At 43.9% G+C, this 24441-nt stretch overlaps 1 protein-coding gene across 1 annotated transcript in view; it reads right to left on the reverse strand.

The window, feature by feature from the left end:
* foxo6b (forkhead box O6 b) overlaps nucleotides 1–8923 on the reverse strand; it is a 39922-nt gene extending 30999 nt beyond the window's left edge. The window contains exon 1 of the mRNA XM_082521578.1: nucleotides 7621–8923. Coding sequence (XP_082377704.1) covers nucleotides 7621–8118 — 498 coding nt within the window. The 5' untranslated portion in view covers nucleotides 8119–8923. The remainder of the gene's footprint in view (nucleotides 1–7620) is intronic.
* Between the last annotated feature and the right edge of the window lie 15518 nt (nucleotides 8924–24441).

Here is a 24441-nt window from a genome sequence, read left to right on the forward strand (position 1 = left end):
TTTGGAAAGTGGCCCCTCTCCTGGTTTCCTCCGTGGACCTCCAACACTGTTATTTAAGTTTCTCCAGTGTGATATTTTCAGTGTTTTTGCTTTAGTGTAGTTGGTGTAGCCTTCTCTCTTAAATTATCATCAACCGCAAAAGAACAAAATTATTCAGCATCTGATAAATCTGACAGTGATTCTACGTGGGAACTATTTTTTTTCCCCCACACATGTGTTAGTAAATCAGGCACATTGTCTCGATGTTTGCAAGAAAATGTCACAAACTGATCCAGCTCCAGATCTCCTTCTGTATCTGAACATTTGATTCATGCAGGAGGAGTAACATTTAAAGAGTAACATTTAAAGAGTAACAGTTAAAGAGCAACATTTAAAGAGCAACAGTTAAAGAGTAACAGTTAAAGAGTAACAGTTAAAGAGTAACAGTTAAAGAGTAACAGTTAAAGAGTAACAGTTAAAGAGTAACAGTTAAAGAGCAACAGTTAAAGAGTAACAGTTAAAGAGTAAATTTAAAGAGCAACAGTTAAAGAGTAACAGTTAAAGAGTAACAGTTAAAGAGTAACAGTTAAAGAGTAACAGTTAAAGAGCAACAGTTAAAGAGTAACAGTTAAAGAGTAACAGTTAAAGAGTAACAGTTAAAGAGCAACAGTTAAAGAGCAACAGTTAAAGAGCAACAGTTAAAGAGTAACAGTTAAAGAGTAACAGTTAAAGAGTAACAGTTAAAGAGTAACAGTTAAAGAGTAACAGTTAAAGAGTAACAGTTAAAGAGCAACAGTTAAAGAGTAACAGTTAAAGAGCAACAGTTAAAGAGTAACAGTTAAAGAGTAACAGTTAAAGAGTAACAGTTAAAGAGCAACAGTTAAAGAGTAACAGTTAAAGAGCAACAGTTAAAGAGTAACAGTTAAAGAGCAACAGTTAAAGAGTAACAGTTAAAGAGCAACAGTTAAAGAGTAACAGTTAAAGAGTAACAGTTAAAGAGTAACAGTTAAAGAGCAACAGTTAAAGAGTAACAGTTAAAGAGTAACAGTTAAAGAGCAACAGTTAAAGAGTAACAGTTAAAGAGCAACAGTTAAAGAGTAACAGTTAAAGAGTAACAGTTAAAGAGTAACAGTTAAAGAGTAACAGTTAAAGAGTAACAGTTAAAGAGTAACAGTTAAAGAGTAACAGTTAAAGAGCAACAGTTAAAGAGTAACAGTTAAAGAGTAAATTTAAAGAGCAACAGTTAAAGAGTAACAGTTAAAGAGTAACAGTTAAATAGCAACAGTTAAAGAGCAACAGTTAAAGAGCAACAGTTAAAGAGTAACAGTTAAAGAGTAACAGTTAAAGAGTAACAGTTAAAGAGTAACAGTTAAAGAGTAACATTTAAAGAGCAACAGTTAAAGAGTAACAGTTAAAGAGTAACAGTTAAAGAGTAACAGTTAAAGAGCAACAGTTAAAGAGTAACAGTTAAAGAGTAACAGTTAACAGTTAAACACTTTCCTGTTCTTAATTTTCCTCTGATTTTCCTGCCACCCAGGCAGCCATTGCTCTGCTATTGAAAAACCAGTGCTTTATTTTCCAAGCACCCATGTTTGTATTGGGTCATCAAGCCAGACGGCTGCTGTCCTTATGATAATACATAGACATTAATGGCTGTCTGGAGTGCTAGACATTATAAATGTGAAGATGAATGATCTTCACTGGACTCACTTTCCTTAGCAACACTCAGGGTACATTTACATATATTTAAATGAAGATGTGTTAATGAAACTTTTTTATTGACTCAAGTCACCATCATCATTATTATTGTTATTTTATGTATTTTAATTATGGGATGACCTGAAATGTCTGTCCTGCATTAACTGTGTCATCAAGACTTGATAACAAGTGGAACAAATGGCTTTACAAAGCTAAACCTTACTGCTATCATGCAAGAGAAGCTTTGCATGAGGCACATATGTAAGTTATATGACTGAGTCTCGTATCATTAAACCAACGGAAACCAGCAGGAAGGTGAAAAAGGTCAGAACAATCGTAACAACACGTGAACTGAAAACAATGGCTGCCTGCAGCAGCAGATGATGATATATAACCACATTTCAAAAATGCAGCAGCATTGATGAAAGTAGCTAAAGTGAGTAAAATCTCTTGGGGAAATCTTCTAAGGTATTGTTAGTAACGCCCCGACTTTACACGCTGCTGTTATCGGACTGTTGTCTGGCGAGGCCTCTGCTCATCATCTGAGCCAGAAACTGGAACATTTTGAAGGTCTGGTAGACAACACAGGGAATGTGTACTGGGTCGGCATTTTACGACACCACCAGGCACGATTCCCAAGATCCGCCTGCCTCACTGACTGTTCTGTGTCTGGACTCTGTTTTCTCTCTGGAATTTCTGTCTGAAGACAGTTCCTTAACAATTTATTCCAGCTGATTGAAGTGTGAGGGCTGAGAGCAAGAATATTATGTGCTATTCCAACCACTATGACTCATTTAGGCAGTGAACACCCCGCCTCCACTGCTGGTGCATCCCTTGTTTACATCCCAGTCCTTCTCCAGATTGAAGCGATATCTACTCAGATGCCTTTTGTAGAAACTGACAAGGCTTTGGACCAAAATCAGCCTCCTTCCCATTCAGGCCCTCACCAGCTCTTCCCAACTGTTTTCTCTCCATTCACAAGACTGATCAGATGAGTTTACCACAGTCTCAGACTCAACCACCAACCCCCCTCGCCTTCCAAATTCCTCTTCTCGTTCCACGCCCCCAGTTAACCCAGCCCCAGGCCTGCCAACTCCAGAGCTGCCTCTCCTTCTGCTATGCCTTTGTGATAATAACAATAACTGTGTAGTGGTGCAGAGGGCTTTCTGTTGAGCTAGCGCCAGGCCGGCTGGCACGGGGAACCCTCTAAGCTTGTTTCACCATCTCCAACCAATTCCCCTCTGTCTGGGCTGGCACTGGAGCATCACAGGCATTAAGGCTGCTATCAATGTGCTCAGCAGCAGGGGCCATCAGCACCACTCACGCACTCGCTCTATCTCTTCTCTTTCCACCTCTCTCTTCCTCTCCCACTCAATATGGAATCCAGTTCAAAAAAGGCTTTATTGGCAAGACAAATAATACTTGTTCTTCTCTCTTTTCTGCTTTCTCTTTCTCATCTCATCACCTTGTTGTCCTTCTCTATCACCCACAAGTGGATTCTCAGCAGAACACGGTGACGTTCCTCAGCCCGGGCAGTAATACAGCAAGTGCTTTATGATCCAGATTAGCAATAAAGATTCAGTTTTGCTCTCTGTAATCAGGGACACAGAAGATAAGCTAATCTAAAGTCAGTTTGACTGTTTTAATGCGGACATCATTTTGGATTAAAACTGATTTCCAGCAGGTGAAAATGCAGCCCAGAGGAAAGATTCAATGGATGTAATTTGCTTTCTTTTCTTCTCTGCAGGAGTTAAAACATCATTATCAATACTTTTGTTGTGAGTTCTCTCATAAGTCACCGTGTTAAAGTTTTTCAGTTTAATCTGTGTTACTGGAAGGTCACTGGAATAAGCTGTAAAATTCCTCCTTGCCTAATGATCCTCGTGTCTACGTGCTTTCAGACAGGATGCTGCATATGGACGGATGACACGATCGTGAGCTACTTTATTAGTTACACCTGTACAGTCTAAAGCAACCCAGGTTTGCCTCATTTTATCAAACACTGTGTTCATTTTACTGAAAAGATTTTGCTTTGGTGTTGACGGCATGGGTTGGAATTTGTTCTCTAAAAAATATATTCTGTTCATATGTAAATAAAAAGAGCCAAACGATACGACTCCACCTTTACAATTGTCCCCAGTGACAAAAATCTAAGATACCTATATCTTCATATTCACTAGCTGGGCCCACGTCCTCATTTTAAGTTTGATAGCGTTTTAGTAGGTAAAGGTGAAGCTTGGACATGAATTGAGCTGCGGTTTGGGGAAGGCCTCGAAGGGGACTGGCGACGGCTGCCGGGCCTGGCAGATCCCCGTGTACTAAATAGAAGTGAAGAAGTTAAAGAATTGAAAACAAGGAGAGAGGGAGGGGCACGTAAACGAGAATGAACAGCTCGCAGAACTGGGGGAGCGTATACAGAGGAGGAGCGTGTTTGGAGGCGTGGCCCTGGTCCTGAAATTCCAGTACATTATCTCCAATTTTCATCAAAGGCTGAAAGACACGAACTGAGGAGCTTAAACTGAAACAGAATCCAAATTGTGCTGTAATATATATGTAATATTTACATATTAGTTACTGTCCTCGGCATCGTACTGTTTTACCCGACCATAACACTGGAAACACAACCTGTGCTCAACCACGCTGGTATAGTAAACAAACCTGATGCTTCCCCTACATCACGTCAGGTGTTTAGCAGAGCCACTCCAAATTCAGAAGACCTGGAGCTTGTTCTAACATGAAAAGCATAAATATAACTGCATCCCATTTCAAATAGCTAGTCCTAGTACTAGTTATTCTGTGAAACCTGCTTGGCTTTGGTGAAACTTTGTGAGGATTTTTAAAATGTGTCTCATCAGGTTCAGATCAGTTCTAAACACGTATTTGATCTGTGTTCATGTGTAGATTGCTGGGAAAATATGCCTCCCCTAAGCTGAGTTCACTAATGAAACTCTACAGTCGTTCTGGTGCTGAATATACCAACGGAAAGAAACACTATAGTCTCTCATGACCAGTCTCTCATGAGAGACAGAAAACAAAAATTAATACATATTAAGTTGCTGCTTGTCTTGTGTTCATGTCATTTTATCGCAGTCTGATTACCACAGGCATACACCCACAATGAACCTCTAACATGCTTCTTCGTAAAGCCTTCAGGTAGAGTCAGATCGTTGCTGCCTACCTGCTGCCCAATCTGTGTGCAGTACAGCCTGCAGACAGGCCACAGCTCAGCACATCCATTCCCACGCAGAGCCACTTGTGAAATGAACATAACAGTGTGTGTGTGTGTGTGTGTGTGTGTGTGTGTGTGTGTGTGTGTGTGTGTGTGTGTGTGTGTGTGTGTGTGAGACAGAGAGAACGCACCCCCCTCCCCCGTCACCACCAGCAGCACCGAAACCACCCACAGAACTGAACTCACTTCATACAGCCAAACACAGCCTCCCACCTCAGAGCCAATAACAAACATGGCTGAAACACTTGACCACAATTACTGAGCCACAGTCAGAGAAATCCATACATAGTCAGCAGTGCAACCCTGCTGCCACACACACACTGCCTGTGTGTGTGTGTGTGTGTGTGTGTGTGTGTGTGTGTGTGTGTGTGTGTGTGTGACAACAATCAAAGAAATCCACATACGTATCATTGGAGAGACAAGCAGTGTGTGAAAGCATCTGATTGGCTGCTGTGGCCTCAACAGTGTTTGTCTGAAGGGTGCACGGGAAGCTGCTGGCCTAGATATGGAGACACAGCCCAGTGGCAGGGCTGAGCAGCAGCTCTCAGACGCGATTACACAACAGCTCTTAAAGACTTCTTTTAGCAGCAAGACTTTGATTGGATCTTATTTCCTTCCCACTCGTCCCATTCATCCAGCAAGTCATGTACTCACAAGCCCCAACCCCTCAGTGTGAGGGTGTACACATATTCTACTGAAATGTCAGTGCCTGCGTACGTTTATAGGTATTATATACCTATAAACACACTGCGTTAGAAATTTCATTGAAGCAGTGTGCACGTCTCTCTCTTACTCTCTTTTGTTGATGAGACTTATTGTGATTGAATCAAGTTGTTGTTTTCACGCAGGACTTGGAGTCCGTCTCTGCACCAATCACCTATCTTGCCACACCGGCCAATCAAAACCTCCAAACAAAGCTTCAGTGGAGGTCAGCCAGGGATCACGCTGAGCATCCCCCGGTCAGCAACAAAAACAAGACTCAGGGAATTAAACCCTGTCATATCCAGTCTTGTTTATCATTGGTTTACGTTTCTTTGTTGTTGTTCTTTCACATTTTTACGTGGATTAATCTGCAACTCGGTTATGTTCAGTTTTCAGCTGGTATAGAGTTGAAGCTTGAAGGAAAAAGTTAGTCAAATAAGAAGAAAGACGCTCACAAAAACATTGTAAGAATAGGATAAAATGTCACACACAGATTAATCCCACTATGACCCTGTTTCCTCTTCTTCTGCATGCCTGATACAGTATCCTCTGGGTGACCCACTAAAGCAAAAACACCATGGCAACAAACCGCGGCTTTAAAAAGCATCCACATTTCTCCTCCACCTGTTACAAACAAGACTGTCAATTGACTGTTATGGGGATAATTTTTTCAGTTGTATATTATTAATGCAGCTCTGAGAGGGCTTTAAAGTTTATAAAGAAATCATTCTGATGATGTCATAGTGATGTCATCAGAATTTTGTAACCATAAAGTCAGCGTGTACACCGTAGAGAGTTTTCAGTTAGAGCCTTAACGATGACAGAAGAAAGTCTGTGCGTCTCATCCTCTGTAGCTTTAATTATGAACTCTTTGATTTAAAAAATAAACTTCTGCTCTCGCTATATCTGTATGTCTACTGCGAGTCCCCACTCTTTCTGTGGAGACTGTCATCATGTTTAATAAATACATTGTGTGTTTTCACGGCGCCTGTGAACCTGAGTAAAGATGGGAGAACCTGAGGCCTCGTCCGTGTTCTGTTACAGTTAACAGTGTGTTTCACTTTTTAAAACGCTCATTAATTGCAGCACTGACCCTTGCATCCCACTGAGGGAACTCCCACTGAGACCATAAAACACAAGTGGAGACAGAGCAAATCAGGTCTCTAATGATGCAAATGTTCTTGTTATTTACGATAAAATGCAGTTCCGTTACTTTTGTGTTTAATGTAACTTGAAGCCCACTTTGATGCTTTATTGACAGTCTCCTGTTGGTTTGTAAACGAGAACGGTGTCAAACAGTAGCTACGAAGGAAAAACCCACATGTGAGGCGTGGAAACAAAAGACTAGTAATCCTAACACAGAATAGGTGATAACCTTAAGTAGATTACAGCTAGCAGTCTATGAGATTACCCTCGTATTAATTTGAATGATAATCTGTAGTTACATCTGTTTGCTGTGACACCCACTGTTACCCTTTAAGCCTCTCTCCTTGTGCCATGCTTTCCCACAGCCTGTGCGTAACTCGGCGTGCGCGCAATGGATAGTAGGGGGCGGGGTGGCTCCAAAGGGTTTATCCCCGTCACGCAACCGACGGCATAGGTGACAGAAATCGGACAGGAGGCTCACTATGTCCCCGATGTGACCGCGGGGAAATACAAGCTTACGAGCGCAAATGCGTCACGGCTCGCCTACCCGGGAGGAACCGTGAAGAGGGGAGTTTGGGCTCCGTGTGGCTTCTCCTGTTTGCACACTGTGGAATTCCTGAATGCAATGAACCCAGTGAACCCTTATCCAGCCACGCTCATTGCCCCTGCTCACACACTGTACTGTGGAGTGACACGAGGACACGCCACTGACATAAATTGCTGGAACCAGGGTCAATTATGTGGCTTTGAGATATGCAGGAAAGGGGGTGTGCTGCAGACACAGCTTGAGGCTAAACATAGTGTAGGCTAGTATTGCACTCAAACCTTTGCTGTGTGGTGTCAGAACATTCTTTCATGTGGCCTACCTTCCACCCGGCTGAACTGTTGCTGTCGCCTTTATCCTTAAAATAAGGAACAAAGCGAACCATCCAGTCGTATATCTGGGACAGGGTGAGCCTCTTCTCCGGGGTGCTCTCGATGGCACGGGTGATGAGATCTGCATACGACAGGTTTCCCCACGCGTTCCGTCGGGAGGACTTGGCTTTGCGTAGCTGGCCGGCCACGTCGAGGGCAGCCCCGGACATGCAGGCGGGAGCGGCCACGACCGGAGCCGGGGCGCCGGCCGGATGCTTGATCTCGGCCGGCGCGCCGCCTTTCCTCTCGCCCCGGCACGCCGGCACGTTGTACTGCTCCACTTTGACTGCCGCCAGGGCCAGACCTCGGCTCGCCTCCTCTCCCCCGGGGAAGTCTTCCGGACACGGCAGCGGCCAGGTGCACGACGGCGGCCGAGCGTGAGGCTCAAATTCCGAATCGATGTCAACCTGATGCACATCCACGCCGCTGTTCTCCATCATCATCAGCATGATCTCCCGCTGAATAGATGTCAAAACCGGGCAAGGTCACAGTAACAAAACGCGTGTCAGTGTTGACGTGACAGTGAGTGAAAATGCCCAAACTGTCCAAACGGGGGTAAAAAGATGTATTTGTACAGTTTCACACACAGGGATTATCAGCAGCTGTGTGGCATATTATCATTCTCCTCAGCGCAACAATGTGGCATCACATCAGGACAGATGAAGGTGTATCCAAGGCATCAAAAGCAGTATCAGTCTCTCTTCCATGTTAATTGCACAACACTGGCTGTGTGGCTGCATGCACAACCGAGTGACGGTCAAACATCCAGTAAAAAAGCCAGACACACTTGGAGAATGTCTCTGTTCGCGCTCCGGCTGCAGCAACAGTTGATCCTTGACAGACGAGGTCCAGAATTCTTATCAAACTCCCCCCAAATTAATTGACTTCAGATTTTTCTCCAGGCTCTGATCCCAGCTCTGCTGGCGCGTTTTGGCAGGTTGGCCAGTGAAACAGAGCCTATTTACTCCTTTAGAAATCAAAACAGGCTCTCATGAATCATTCATGTGAAGCCGTAAATTTCCAGATGAGAGAAAAAAAGAAGCCTCTCGTGGGTTTGTTTGGGAGCATCCTCTGCCTCCTCTCCGCGCAACCTGACTCGGTGTGGTTTCTACCTTTGTCTTCAGCTTTCCGTGCACATGTCACATGGGTACCGTCTCTCTGTCTGTTGCTCTGCCTTTATTCTACAAGTCTGTGTGTCTCTGAAGGCTCCAAGCCACTCAACTGTAGCCTGGAATAAAGTGGAATAAGTGCTGCTTCCATATAATTGGACGCCGCCTGGATCAAGTCACTCCCTCTAGAACAGGTTTCCAGAGAGGGAGGAGTGTGTGTGTGTGTGTGTGTGTGCGTGCGTGTGTGTGTGTGCGCGTGTGCGTGTGCGTGTGTGTGCGTGTGCGTGTGGTGAAATTTCCGACAATACTCTAAAAGCAACCCTTTCTATACAGCAGACAAATTCATTTATCGACTTGTGTTTTAAAATAGTCACATTTTTTTAAAGAAACAATTGAACTGACGGACTTTTTTCTAATCCCACTACAAAGTCCGTCCATCAGAACAAGCCTGTCTAGAAACTTCTGCCAGGTTAATGTTTGAAAGTCCAACTGCCTCTTATTAGGAAAGCAAAACTAATAATTTACCACGAGAACACAAACTAGAACTGAAATCATACGTATAATTAATATTTTCTCCCATTTGTTTTGCATTATTATTTTTGTAGCTTCATTCAGTGAAGTATCTGAATGAAACCTCCATCCAAAGGATGCATTTCTGGGTGTAAATGTTATGAACTGATCCGGTTTAAACACGGTCTGAACTGAAGATAAAATACTGCGTTCACCTTGCAAAACGCAGCTGATGTTCATCTTTTCCTGATGAACCCTGATATTGTTTTGCATTTTTTAAATGTGGCTACAAGAACGATCGTGGCCATCTTGTTATTGTGTGATTAGTGTTGATTGGTTACAGTTAAAAGATTGTTATCAGTCTGCTTGTTAATAGAATAATAGAACATAATGCAGAAAAAGATTAAACACCAAGGTTTGTGTTCGGTAATTAAATCCCTGCAGTAATTATAAGAGCAGCAAAGGTTGTGTAGTATGTCCCAGTATCTCAGTCTGGGACTTTTGGCTTTGCCGTGGCGTCAGTTTGCACAGGTCACAGAGGGGCTGTGGCATGCTGCCCAGTAGCAATACTGACACTAAGTGCAGGTATTTGAAAAAGTCATGGCTGGGGGCGGAGTTAATTTGAACAGATATTGGAGATCAGCACAGCGAGGAAGAAGCAGATGAAACATGAAACATCAGAAAACAACAGCACACAGTGGCTGCACTTGTTTCCAAGTCACTACAAAGACTTTATTTATTCAGTCTTCAGTCTTCTCCACGGCAGCGGCTGAGACCAACCACAGACGCCATCACGGTGAAGTAGATATTTTGCTGTCATCTTGAAGCTTTGAGATCAGGAGGGTTTGAGACCAGAATATGATGAGTGACAGAGGAGCCCACCCACTCCCAGAGGTCCTGGCAGAGGGTCATTCTGGATCCGGAGCTGGCTTTAGGTTTCAGACACGGAAACCTTCATGCGTCTACATGACCAACGTTAGCACCAACATGGTCTGTCTATTTATTTTTGGCACTGCAAGTGCCTGTACACAAAGAACCCTGACTACTGCTCTGTGGGATGCTGGGACACTTTGCATTTTAATTTCATTGTATCTTCTACTGCATTACATTTATCACATACAACAGTGCAAGAATCTTAAGATGTAACTGTGAGCGGTTATTTTATTATCTGTTAACCTCAAACACACAGTGTGAGAGCCGCTCTGATTCACTGTGTGAGGATCATCACCTGTGTGATGTGCTCCTCGTCTCCTTCAATGAAAGGTGGAATCTGAAGATCTTTCATTGAAAATAAAGAAAAGCACTGAGTGTAGTTTTACTGTAAAGCAAGGTCGAGGTGGGTGAAACACTGGATTTTAACACAGGAGAGCGCTGTGCATGTGAGTGACTGAGCAGAAGAAGAACTAAGGAACGGTTTCATCACAGCCACCCTCCTCCTCATATATCTGTCTAAAAGTAGACGGAAAATCCAATGAGAGAGTGGACAGAGGAGCAAATTCTTCTTGTTGACAAAGTCCAGATGATCACAGTGTTGTAATTTAGGCTTGTGAGGGCCAAAGGAGGACGCTTCCAAGTCTCCTCGGTGTGTTTCTCACACACTGCTGTCTCTGGGTGGCTCTGAGTCCATAAAGCTCGCCCCATCAATGGCCGCTCTGTGTCTCGTAAGCTCCTTTGGAAACCCCCAACGCTGATAGAGGCTGCCACTCTCTGTCAGCCGGTTGTCAGTGACAACCATAAACCTCAAATGCACATAAATGGAATGCTTTCACAAGAACTAAATGGACCTATCAACAGAACGAGAGCCAGCGATCAGCGTTTATGTGTGAGAGAGTAAAGGAAAAATGAGAGCGAGCGAGATGCTGTAAATGGGAACAAAGAGAAAATTCAAAACACATGGCTCTGCGGTTTTCCGAGGAGATTTTTATGTGCCACAGAGAAGTTGTAACAGGAATGCGGTGTGACTCCTATCATATGGAATGAAAACACTGAAGCGGTGCCAGCAGGGTGGATATAGTGTGGTCTGCTGTGGCTTATGGCAAAGTCCTCGTCATCACGACTAGGTGATGTACTGCCGCAGCGTAAACACGAGAAACATGAGTCACACGGCCGGACGCAGCGTGAAGGCAGACAGGGGAGTGGATTTGTTGAAGACGCTGTGGCAGCTTGTGGGAAACATGAAGAGACTATAAGTAGAGGATAAACACTCAGCTCGTCCAACAAACACATTTTATGTCATTGTTTCGTTTCAGCTGTTATTTGTCAGATTAACCGATTGTACACGGTGGATTCATTTTTATCCATTATCCTTCTGTTTTCTCACCATCTAATATTCATGATATGCATATTGACTGTGTGTGTCACTTCCCTCACTCTGCCCATTCTTATTGATCTCAAAGTCCACTGATCCCCAAACTAATGAAAGGCAAACGACCTACATCGCTCTCATTTAAAGCAACGCTCCAACACAGTCAGCGATGAGGTGTGCTCTCTCCCAGGGTGTCAGGTGCTGCTGTGCTGTCTCAGTGAACATGTGCGTGAGAAGGCCGTGCTGGTGTTTAAGTCCAGGAGATCCTGTTGATTTTCACTTGTTGGATGGCTGTACTGAAAGAGTGATGCATGACACTCAGGAAACGAGCATCATTTGGATAAAAGTTCATGTTGGCTTCTTTAAAATGACGCTGAAGATTATCTGGTGCATTAAAACGTTGTGCTCCACGTGGGCGCTGAGCCCAGTCAGAACGGAGCTTTATGCTTTACCTACCACAGACACCAGCATGTATCCAAATCCCAGTTCAAACACACCAGTTTTGTGTTTTTCAGCAGAAAAATGTCCAAACTTGTTTCTTCAGATGTTTTAAAAGAAACATCTTTTTGTTGCCAAAGTAACGACAGACTATGAACAGGTGGGACTTTTTATAAAATGCTCTTTGGAGTTGGAAAGGTTGAGTGAACAAAGATCAGAATTCAGGATTTTTCATCGTGACATCAGCTCAGTTTGTAAAAAGCTTGTTGCTCATTTTCTTATGACTTTAATGTTTTAAAGTTAAGCAAACCTAAAACGTGCACTGGCACTTTTACCTTCACTAGCTGACAGTAAAACCATACTCACTCTATATGTATATATATGTAGGGTCGACCTTACACTACAAAGCGCCCTGAGGCGACTGTTGTTGTGATTTGGCGCCGTATAAATAAGTAATTCTTTTTGTTCTCTTGAACATTTTAAACCAAACTAGCTTCTCTTTTTACAAACTGATGGCTGCTTATGTTCAGCTGGCATGTTTTATTTTGATAACAGTAGCACATATGAAACCAGCCGTGTGCTAATGAAATCTGATCAGGTGCTGCTCCTGAGGGAGGCAAAGAAAGTCAGTGAGGTGCCGGGCCGACTCCTGTGACTTTGAACTGTTGGGCATTAAATGCTTCTAAGGGGGAATTCATGCCATGGGCCAAAATTAAAATAACAACATAAAATGATCAAATAAAAAAACTGCCTTGAAAAAAAGGACACGTACCAGGAGGCCAACAGCCTCGGTGCCTCAGAGCACCTGGGCTTTGTCTGTGGATACATATCAGGTTATTTTCACAACCACTGACATGACCTGCATCGTCATTTAGGTATTTAGACCTGTTGTGAAAGACAGAAACCACAACGTCTTGTTTTTATATTGTTTTCCTACACGGCATGACGAGGAAAGCTTTGGAGTTGCTGCAGGGCATATTTGAAACATCAGCAGGTTCCCCCTGGTTGTAGTGTTTGTTCATACATCAGCCTAAATGCTCTCTGAGCCGAATTACACGAATTACATTTATACTTATCTTTAAGACAGCTGGCATTGTTCCATGCGTGTACTGGAAACCAGTGCATTAAAATGACAAATTAGTTCATAAAGATAAACAGTAAATGAACTGATTCTTATAGAGAGTTTCAACTCAGCACTCAGAGCATCTGTGTCAGACTCACACTCGCTCATACCCCCATGGATGCGTTGGAGAGCAACACGAACCTTCAGCCAACCGGGCCTCATGATTCACCCACCTTTTAAACCCATCCACCTTAGAGTGAACACTAATTGCCTCTTCTCCACAGGTCTTCCTGCTTTATTTTCATGCCAGTCAGTCAGCCTGAGGGATTATTGATGTGTTCACCAGTGGAGAGGGGATGCCACTCCCTGCCTTGGGAAACCCCGAGGCTTTCAACTGTTGAGTAACACCGGCGGCTGCTGCTGATGCTCCAATCAGGAAAGCTGGGATGTTTCCCTCTGTGCTCATGATAAGGACAAACACGAGGAAAGAAGTGGTTGCTACCTGAGTTTGTGCTTCCTTTCTGGATTCACCTGTTTTACTTGAACATAAAGCAGAGCCTGAGCCTGGGCTTCATGCCAACCTCACAGAGAAGATAAACATGCCGAGACCCTGAAGCTGACTCACAATTGAATTCTGACTTTATAGTTAGCATTAGCAGCATTTACAGGGAGCACCTGTCCTCCTCCTTCAGTGCTGCTGGTGCCAGAAACCCAGTGATGATTCTGAGAAAAGATAATAAAGCAGCATTACAACAGTAACATGGTAATAACATTAAATTCAGAAGCCTTTACATGAGTCTAAATCCTTCTGAGTATTCCACTAGCACAAAGTGTTCACTGCACAGTGTTTAGCAGTGTTAATGTGCAGCACTCAGGCGCAGACTCAGAAAGACAGCTCATTTATTTACAGTGACACAATAACGTACAGCAGTGTGGGAACGTGCAGGGATTGGTGGTGCGAAGGGTCGGGGTCAGGCTCACCAGGGTCCAGAGCCTGAGCACAGGGAGACGGGGAGGTCAGGCAATCCACAACAACCAGCGAGATCTCAAAACGCAAGCACATGCCTGCTTCATGCCCTGGTGGACGGGGCTGTGGCTCCCCACACTCCCTAGCAGATCGTTACATGGAGAAACCTTTGGAATGCAAGCATGCTGATCCACACAGGTATGCACACAGGTGTACACACGGGTATTCACAGACGCGGACTACAGCTTTCTTGGCTGCTGCCTCAAAGCACATTGTGCGCTGTCTATCTTGCTTGCTGCACAATAGCGTTTAATATTTAGTATCTACTGATATCTACTGCTAGCTAGTTTATTGTGATGGTGCTGTTTTTTTATTATGTTGCTCTTTTTTTGTTTGTTTTCTCTTCTGTTTTTTTTTTCTCCATACAGGTGATCCAGGTGTTTTGTTTGTTTTTTCTTCCCCCCCTTCTCACCATCTCTTCTCCCCTCTGGTTTTCTTTCTCTCCCTCTCTTTCTTTCATTCTTTCTCCCTGTCCTATCCCCCAGTCATGTCTGTCCCGTCTTAAAAAACAAAAATAAAATAAATTCATAATTATAATAAAGGTCAATCAAATGGACCAATATGGCAAGGCCATGATGATCCACTTGGTAAAATAAATCCGCTTGGCATCTTTCTTGGCCTTAAGACAACAATTCTGATGGTAAAGATCCAAACGGCACACAAAAAAACAAAACAAAAAAACCCGCAAGCACGAAGAAACAATGGGCGGGGTATCACTGACGTTTAGACGTTCAGCGATCCAGCAAAGACAGAATCTCCACCACGGCCTAAAATAGCAGCGTCATCAGCCAGGTGATCGGCTACAGATGGGACCTCTCGAGGTGAGCACAAACAAGCGTGGGACATGGGACGAGTTCGCCCAAGGCCACGAGGCAAAAACCAAAACACACAGAGAACAAGGGCGAGAGACAAATATAGAATACACATCGGAATGTCTTTGCTGTTAAGTTTCATAACTCATAAATAGGTCAAGTACAGAAAAGTAATATCACTCTCCAAATTATTAACAAAATAATCAGTTCAACAGAAACGACACAGACTGTGTTTTTTTCACTAACAATGCCAACATCAAAAACATCAAACTCTTTCTAAGGTGCTAACACTCTGACTGACTGTCCCTGTGGTATATTGCAATAAGCAGCAGCTATTACTACCTCCCACCAGTAGGTGGTACTGTGGTATTGTATGTGATTGAAAGGGAGCTGAGTAAAAAGACCCGACCTCCACCATAGCCTCGTCTCAGTCCTGTGTGCTTGATCTAAAGTTGACTTTGACCGCAACCCACGTTAAACCAGCAGTTGGTACAACGCTGCATAAAGTTACAACAGTCCCCCTGCTAGCTTATGCTTACAAATGGACCGTGTGCCATCGTGGTCGCACAGACGGACACACCGCGCTGCTCTGCTCGCTAAGCTAACTAAGCTTTGGGAAACAAAAGAAAAAGCCCGATACTGGTTATGTTACACTGGCAGCATGAAGTCAGTGCATTATATTGAATCATTATCATCTGTTAGCTATCCGTCTGTCTCAGCGTGTTAGCCCTGCAACAGACTGGCAACCTGTCCACAGTGTCCCCCGCCTCTCACCCTGAGACAGCTCGGATAGGCTCCAGCCACCCCCCCTCTTCTTCTCATTTCTTTCTTCTTTTTACCCTCCCAGAAGGATAACTCCTCCACACTAGGGATGGGTACCGGTATAAACGGTAGTAACCAGACCGAAAAGCAGCGCACATTTCGGTGCTTTATTTCGGTGCTTTTTTTCCTGAGACGTCACACACTTTGAATTCTAGCCAATCATTTTACGTTTCCGAGGATAGTAGGCGGGGCCAGGTACGTATGTTCTTCTAGAGCAGAGCTACAGATTAAAAATGCCCAAGGTGAAGCGGTCAAAGTCTGGCTGTACTTCACAGCAAAAGATGCAAACTCAGCAGCAACAAGTGCTTTAAGCTGATACTGTGATACTGTCAAAGGAGGTAACACCTCAAATCCGATGACACACCTGGAGACGTATAGCGTTTTTTTTAAAAGCCGAAAAATGCGCCGTATTTGATAGCTTGCTGCGAGACCTCACACCGAGCGCATCTACTGCGGGTGTGGTGCCTGTTATCGAGTTAGCAACATCCCCCAAAAACCCAAAGAGGAGAGTCCTGGCCCCTAGCCCTGCCAGTGTAGCAGAAATGATGAGGATGATGATGCAGCAGCAGCCGTTCTTCTCTGCGTGAGTAGCTTAATGTTGTTCGTGTGTAATTTACGTTGAGTAGGCTAACCACGTTATTACATTAATGCATGTAAGGTGAACTAGCAAACATCATCATAGCTACATGCGGCTGTCTTCTTGTTTGATGGCAGATACTCCCTTCACCCTGGCCAAAAAGGCTAAAATGACCAAAGAAAAAGTGGAAAACAGTTAAACATGAGAGGTTTTTGGACAAAGTTTGTGTTTTTCCCATTGTTTAAGCACTGCTTCCAGCCAAGAGTGATGCCATATATGCCCCATAGCTGCAGAAAAGGCTAACATTGTTATCTTTTTACAAAAACCAGCTGAACATGAGAGGTTTTTGGACCAATTTTGTGTTCTCCATTCTTTAAGCACCGGCACTGTTTCAAAAGTACCGATTTGGCACCGGTATCGGATAAAACCTAAACGATACCCACCCCTACTCTTCACTGTCATTGACCTACATCAGTCATCAGGTTGGTTTAAACAGAATCACAAAGACAGGAACGACAGTTGGTGGAGTCAGGTGAGGCTCGCTCATTGCATCCTTTGTATCCTCAACAGGACATTTTATAATAAGAACACTTGGAGGGAAAGTTGTTCAAGCAACAGTGTGTGGCGGCCGAACACATCAGCAGCCATCGTAGCCTGGAACATTTCTGTGTTACCAGACTTGTTGTTGTTGTTGTTGTTGTTGTTGAACACTAATATCCAACTCGGTAAATCGGACATTAAAAACATTTGCAACAAAACAACAAAATAAAAAATGAATGTTCCAGATTCTTAAAATGCCTACATTTTTTATTTGTGCCAACACATTTACTTATTTTACTTTTAGGATTTATGCAGTGTTTTGATCCTAAACTCGTGGTATATCTCACCAGAAGTGGAACATTAGTAAAACAATGTAAAGCTCTTACTAAAGAACTAACTTCAATAAGCAAACGAAGAGACGTTCAAAGGAGTCGACTAAAGCTAACCCGAGTCCTCCTGTGGAAACTAAATGTTGGATCGATCTGGAGTCTGGAGCACGATTGTGGATGTGGAGTTTCCTGCTTGAAATAGCAACTAGAGATGCCAATTTGATTTTCCCAACACCGCTCAAAGTTCATGTGTGAAATTAGTTTTCTCTTAAATTTGTTATCTGTTGCTCTCTTTAGTAAAAACAGCTCCCCGAAAACTGACTTGAATACAGTCACAGTGCAACTGTAAAACCCCCAAATCTCAAACTGAGCCAAAGCACCTGGGCTGTAGGATATCATCATTCCCACTATCATGTACTTTGCATCTGAAGACAGAGTTTTAGCTGCATGTGACACTGAGACCTAATAAAGGAAATACACTAAACACGTTACTTTTTATTTTAAAAGTTCATAGCAGCTCAAATGTTAAAACAAGTATGAGGGACTATTCACCCACAGGGAGGAAGGATACTGTGCAGCGTCCGTGGCACTAGTTTTGAATCTCTGGGTGAGGCTGTAAAATTTGTGTTTCTGAGCTCAACTTTAAACAACCTCTTCTTTTTGTTTTCCTTTTTTTTGCTCAATGTTGGTTCATAATCCTTCCCTCCAGCCCTCCTGTTTCTCTACAACTAAACCTCAGTTACATAAACCTACTGAATCTGTTGTTGTGTGTGGAAACTGTGGGTGCAGAGGGCGGGGCATCTTACTGCCAACGGCCACCCCAGGAATGCAGCCCCACAGTGGGTCTGGACCACAGCCAGCCATGTGGCCTCCCAGTGTCACTGAAACACAAAGAGGAAAAAAGAGGAACTTTGAGTGCGTTTTTATTTATCGTAGGACAACAACGTGTTGGGAGTACACGCCGAGGTCGTCTAATACTGCACGCGTTGAGTCTTTCTTCTTCTCTTTAACGATAGAAACCGCGGCGTTGTGGTGCGTCTGGCTCACAATCCTTTGATGAACACAAACACAGTTTCAGTAATATTTAAAGAATCCCCTCCAGCAGTGTTCAGTGGTAAAAGGGTTGATGCAGATGCAATGACAGACTTCTCTCTGCCATACCTGACATAAAGAGGTTTAGCTAACACTACCTGACACCTACTGTTAATCCTATTTCAAATTGCACTCTCAACCATGAAATCCACTCACAAGAGGTAAAAAATACACAGCGATGCAGTGCAGAGGTGTTACAAAGATAATCTTTCCCCTGCCACTTTTCTCCACTGGCTTTAAAGGAACAGAGCAGATACAATTAAACCATGGGCAGGTCTTCTGGGTGAGAAACGGGGGGTGGGGGCTCCTTGTGAAATTAGGCTATGCAGCAAATCAAAGGGGAATGTTATCATACTGCGAGGCAGCCAGACATGTGGCAGACACCGTTTCCTTGGTTTTTAAACCAAAGCTTAATTTGCACCAAAGCTTCCTGATGCTGGCTGCGGAAAGTTAATCATACAAACTCTTCCAGGCGTTGCGGTCTTGTTGACCCAGCGCTGATCCCAGAGCGGAGGCACGAGTCTGGACGGAGCTCATTCAGCACGACTGTCCTGACTGAGGGTTCGTGAGCTGCAGTAACAAAACCAGCAGGTCCTCCAACTAAAGCAGCCGAGGCTGATGTTGAAGCTTATTGCAAACTGGCAGATGAGAGGCCGAAAACACACACTGCATAATTTCCATTACTGGACAGTTTGGGCTGATAGTAGCAAAGTCATCTGGGTTATCTTGACAAAAGCTCTAAAGGTTTCGTTTCTAACAGCGTGCTGGCTGTGGTACTGCTATCGAACTAATGAAAGACTGTCTCCGGTTGCTGTGCGCAGGGTCCAGCATTAGTGGAACTTGACCCAAATTCTTAATCGATGAACTTCCACTTGAACGTTTATATTTAATTATCTTTTCAAAGAATATTATTAAGCATATCTACCTCTGCATTACACAGATTTAAGGAATATGACAAATAAAGACCCAAAAAATAAAGAGAGAGTAACTTTGTAGTGCCGCTGACTGCAGTCAACGAGGAGGTCGGAGGCTGACAACAAGGCTGTAAAGGAGAGGGGTAGACAGTGCGGGAGGCCGGCTGTGACAGGGATGGGAGGGTGGGTGTCACCAGGTACGATTCCCCCTGTCTCGGTGCATCTCAAGAGTTTCGCCTGGCTGATCAGGGACGACAGGAATGCTGCTCCTACCCTTCAGTCAGCTGTCACAAGAGGTCACGGAAGAAGACAGAGCATGCGAGTCACACACTGCACAGGTCAGACGCATGCGGGCTACATGTGTCGGCATTCAGCAGTGCGCGCTCACGCCGCATGTGAAGTTCGACAGCAGCTCTGGAACTGGGAACAGGCGTGGGCTGACAGGAAGTGATGTGCTGCTCAGTTTAATTTCTCCATCATTTCGATTATTTTGGCAGTCACTGGTGAAGTCTGGGGACTGAAAATAGAGGAACAAAAATACAACAACTTGGATTAGAGAGGGAAAAAAGGAGGGAGTTCAGAGGGTCGTATATCATTAAGCAATTGAGAAAGTTAATTAGGCAGCTCTGATAATTATTGCCATGGCAACCTGCGTGCACTCATGCAGATTTGATTAACGAGGTGCCATTTATGCGTACTGGCTAGACGGCGAGGCCTGCAAAGAGCTTGAGAGACCCCTATAGGTGGAAGATGTAACGTGTGCTTTATTCACAGCCTCATTGTGATCCTACACTTCAGCCAGCACTTCTTTACTGGCTCCTAATGTCTCGTTCCAGTGAGAGCAGAAAGGTTTCCCAGTAAGAATAAATGATATTTCCACAGATGGACGGGAGTGTTGAAGAAAAGAGTAAAGAAAAGATGCGTTTTGCATCTAAAGAAGTGCGTTGGTGTGGGTGTGTTGTATTCTAGTACACATGTTGCCCTCTAGTGGAGTACAGCAACACTCCTGAGCACACACCTTGCACTGAAAGCTGTCTGCAGCCTTGCTTTGCAGTCTGGTGCAGGGATGCTTCATTATGCAGTGGGGACAGTTACTAATGGCTGTTAAGATAACAGAATGCAGCAGCAATAAACCCAAAGAGCATCCGAAACGAGAGCTGAGCCAATTTCAAAGACAGGAGCTGTCATCAGTCAGTACATGAATCAGAGAACAGATAGGTGCTCACGATCTTCAGAGCATAGTTTCATCAACATGACGCACGAGACATGCTATCAAAATCAGTTAGCTAAAAAATTAATAAATAAAAACTTAATTAGCACCCTCACCATAGATGGCACCAGCATGCAGACAAAAGCAAATACATGAAAGTAAAGTAAGCTCAGTGGGAGATTTCTCCAGGGACACGCTAATCCTCCTCCACATCATTTCACACACAGCCAAGTGAGAGGTATGGATTATAGTTTATTATACAAATATCAAGCACAGATGCATTTTAATGACAGTCATATCAATTACAGCCTCTCGCTCTAAAGTGTTTCATAAATCTCTGACAACAGCACGTGCTCAGAAAGCCACGTCCTGGTGTAAAAATAGAAAACGGGAATAAAACATTGATTTTACTGTCATGAATACCTGTTTCTTTATCGAGCTGCTTTGAAGCCAGTCTTCACCTGCAGTTCACAGCCTTGTCACAGTCTATTACAGCTGCTGCTTGTTTCCTGGCTCGTGACATTTTCTTCCTGTTTTTATGAGTAAATCAGCTACTGACCAAATATATTTCACACCCAATGTGAAGGATCCACACACACAGGCGGATGAGGAACGATGGACACAGAAGGCAGAAAGGGACGTGATAACATACATCATTTAAATGCTTTCAAAGTCGTTATTAGAGCTACAACATTTCTCTATCAAATCAATATGTTTTTGTGTTTCTACACCACAATATTAAATACTAATGTAATAGACTATTATTGGTTATTGTTAGATGCTGCGTTTTTGGACATACTGCCTGATACAGGCTCATTTACCACAATCAGCCTGCTGATAAGACGTTTTGGTGCAGCCAGAGCAAAAACCAGAGTTAAAACATCAAAAACCACAAAAAGATACTGACGTGTCACTGAAAGTTTCCTCATCATCAAGATTATCTGTTGTGGTGGTGAAGACAGAAAAAGTTAGCTGTCAGTCTATGTTTCTGTCCTCGCCTGTGTTCACAAACTCATAGTGACCAAGTGGGCCAAGAGATAACATGAGCTATCGACTCCACATCGAAAAGGAGCGAGGTGAGATGGTTAGACCTCTCTGCACTGAATCATATCTGTTATTAACCTCTGTCTCTCTTCCACAGCATGTCTTTATCCTGTCTTCCTTCTCTCACCCCAACCAATCACAGCAGATGGCCCCGCCCCTCCCTGAGCCTGGTTCTGCCGGAGGTTTCTTCCTGTTAAAAGGGAGTTTTTCCTTCCCACTGTCGCCAAAGTGCTGCTCACAGGGGGTCATATGATTGTTGGGCTTTTCTCTGTTGTATTATTGTAGGGTCTGTATAAATTAAATTGAATTGAATGGGTTAAGATGGTTCAGGCATCTGACCAGAACGCCTCCTGAGCACCTCCCAGTCAAGGGTTTTTGGGAACTTCCTATCGGGAGGAGGTGTATGAGCTGGACGAGGTGGCTGGGGTGAGGGAAGTCTGGGCTTCTCTGCTCAAACTGCCCCCACGACCCAAACAAAGATAATAACCACCGTGTAGCATCACCTCTTCTTTTACAAAACATCTTTAATAATAATAATGGATTGCATTTATATAGCGCTTTTCGAGAACCTCAAAGCGCTTTACAATTCCACTATTCAGTCACTCTCACATTCACACACTGGTGGAGGCAGCTACAGTTGCAGCCACAGCTGCCCTGGGGCAGACTGACAGAAGCGAGGCTGCCATATCGCGCCATCGGCCCCTCTGGCCAACACCAGTAGGCAAGTAGGGTAAAGTGTCTTGCCCAAGGACACAACGACCCGGACAGAGAGCCCAGGGATCGAACCGGCAACCTTCCGGTTACAGATGCGATTCCCAACCCCCTGAGCCACGGTCTTTGAACTGAGCAGACCGGTTCCTGGACTTTGGGGAGAGGTCAGTGTTGTCCCATAAGAGATTTTAGCTGCAGAGTCAAATGTTTTCATTTTAAACGAGCTTTAGCCCCGACAGGGTGGTGACGTTTCTGCATCATGTGTCACAGAGGGAATCTCCTTTGCACTAACCTGCATTTGTTGACTGAGCCCATGCTGTGACTTCCATGATAGATCATAGACATCCAACACTGACCTTGAGACTCCAGATTCCTGTTTCTTGGTCAAAAAGTCTCTGCTTTGACGTTTGCTTGGAGTCGTGGTCTTGTTGGTGTTTGAACCCACTGCTGATCAGATTTAGTCTAGAAGGAATTCCATGATCTGCCAGACTGGTTTGTTCAAGATACAGTTAAGTTTCACTCATTTGAACTTCACCGGTTCCAGAATCAGAATCCCATACAGTAATGTAATCTCCACATAACTGTGAATGCAGTGCAGCATCAACACATTCTCCAGGTTTTCCTGCAGACATAAAGCCAACGATGCGCACTGAAGGGTTCAGACTCGGACTCGTCCATCTTCCAGTCCATCGTTTGTCCTCTCTGGCAAAGCTGAGCTGTTTCTGGACGTTTGCAGGCCTCAGTAACGACTCTTATTCCTGCATGATCAACAAGCACCAGTCTTTTGGTACAGCTGTGGCTTAAACCTGACGCTGGCTGATGGTCTAATAAATCTGTTAAGCACTGGCTTAATGAACTAGTTCAATACTCACATTAGTGATGATGATATTTCTATTGACACTATTATTATTATTGGATGACTCTTTTCCTTTACACAGTGACGCCAGAGAGGCATAAAGTTGATATTTAAATAACATCTGGATGTGAAAATGAAGTTTGTGTTCTGACTTTCAGGACTTTACATTTGGCCTTTTAATCCAAGGAAAACTAGAAATGATGAATGCATCCACAGCTGTCAGTCTTATATTTTGTCAGCTCCCGGCAAATGAAGTTGTTCCTTTACAAAAGCACGTGGAGTTTGGGGCTGCTCGCACTCAGCACACAGATTCCCCTTTGAATCCGCACTTTTTCAACATCCTGCTGAGAACCAACAACAGCAAACAAAGACCGGTTTGACGTACCTCTAATTCAGTCTCCTCTGTGGGCAATCCCAGCAGGCCTTCAGCTCCCCTGGAGTGGTGCTAGCTTGGATCTGGGCTTTTTCCCCTAAGAGTGGAGTCTAATGGACCCTGCTGTGTGGTTCCAGGCATATTCATCCAAGGAAAGTCATGTGTGCTGTGTTATCAGCACCAACATCTAAGACCAGCTTTCATTCATGCATTTCTCCTACATCGAACTAGTTCGAATAAGCTTTGGAAACACAAGTTTTTGAAGCTGACTGACATTAAGCTCCACTAAAGCTGAACTCATTTTAACCAGTCATGTGACTGGGACACTGGACCTGACTCACTGCTGTTGAGGTCTACAATGAAAACGCTCTCCTCTGATGTTTGTGGACACGAGGACAGAGTGGATGCTCTGGTGTGTATGTGTGGTCTCACACATGTCCTTCTAAGCAGTCTAAGAAGTTCCTGCAGAATAACCAGACACCTGTCACTGGGTCTGAGGACAGAGAGTTTATATCTTCTGCTTTTTGAATATTCTTTGATTTATTGTTATTCATGTTGTGTAGTCTTTGCATTTCTTGTTTCTAAGTTATTTTCTGTAGTTTCTAGGATGTGGGTTTTGTTTCTATGCCTCCCCTGTCTAGTCAACCTCGTCTCTATGTTCATGCATCTCCTGTGTCCAGACTATGTCTCCATGTCTGAGTCTTTGTGAATGTCTCCTGTATCTTTGACAGTCTTGCGTGCTCTGTCAGTGTTTTTGCTTTTGCTTCCTGGTCTCGTTATGTGTGATTACTCCCAGCTGAGCTCTCCTCCGGTGTCCGATGCCCTCGTTATCCCTCTGTGTGTTTAAGCCCTTTGTCTGTTTCCTCCTCCGTGACATGTTCCATGTCTCAGGTTTCTAGTTTCCTCTCTGTTTAGGTTCAGTCACTGTCTTCCTTCGCTTTTGTTTGTGTTTTTGGGTCCACACTCTCTCGGCTCCACGCCGTCTGTACAACACCTTACATTTGATTCTCATCAGCATAAAGCTTTCAAAAACTTGTGTG

This window comes from Aulonocara stuartgranti, assembly GCF_965226115.1.
Source record: "Aulonocara stuartgranti genome assembly, chromosome: 22".
Classification (NCBI taxonomy): domain Eukaryota; kingdom Metazoa; phylum Chordata; class Actinopteri; order Cichliformes; family Cichlidae; genus Aulonocara; species Aulonocara stuartgranti.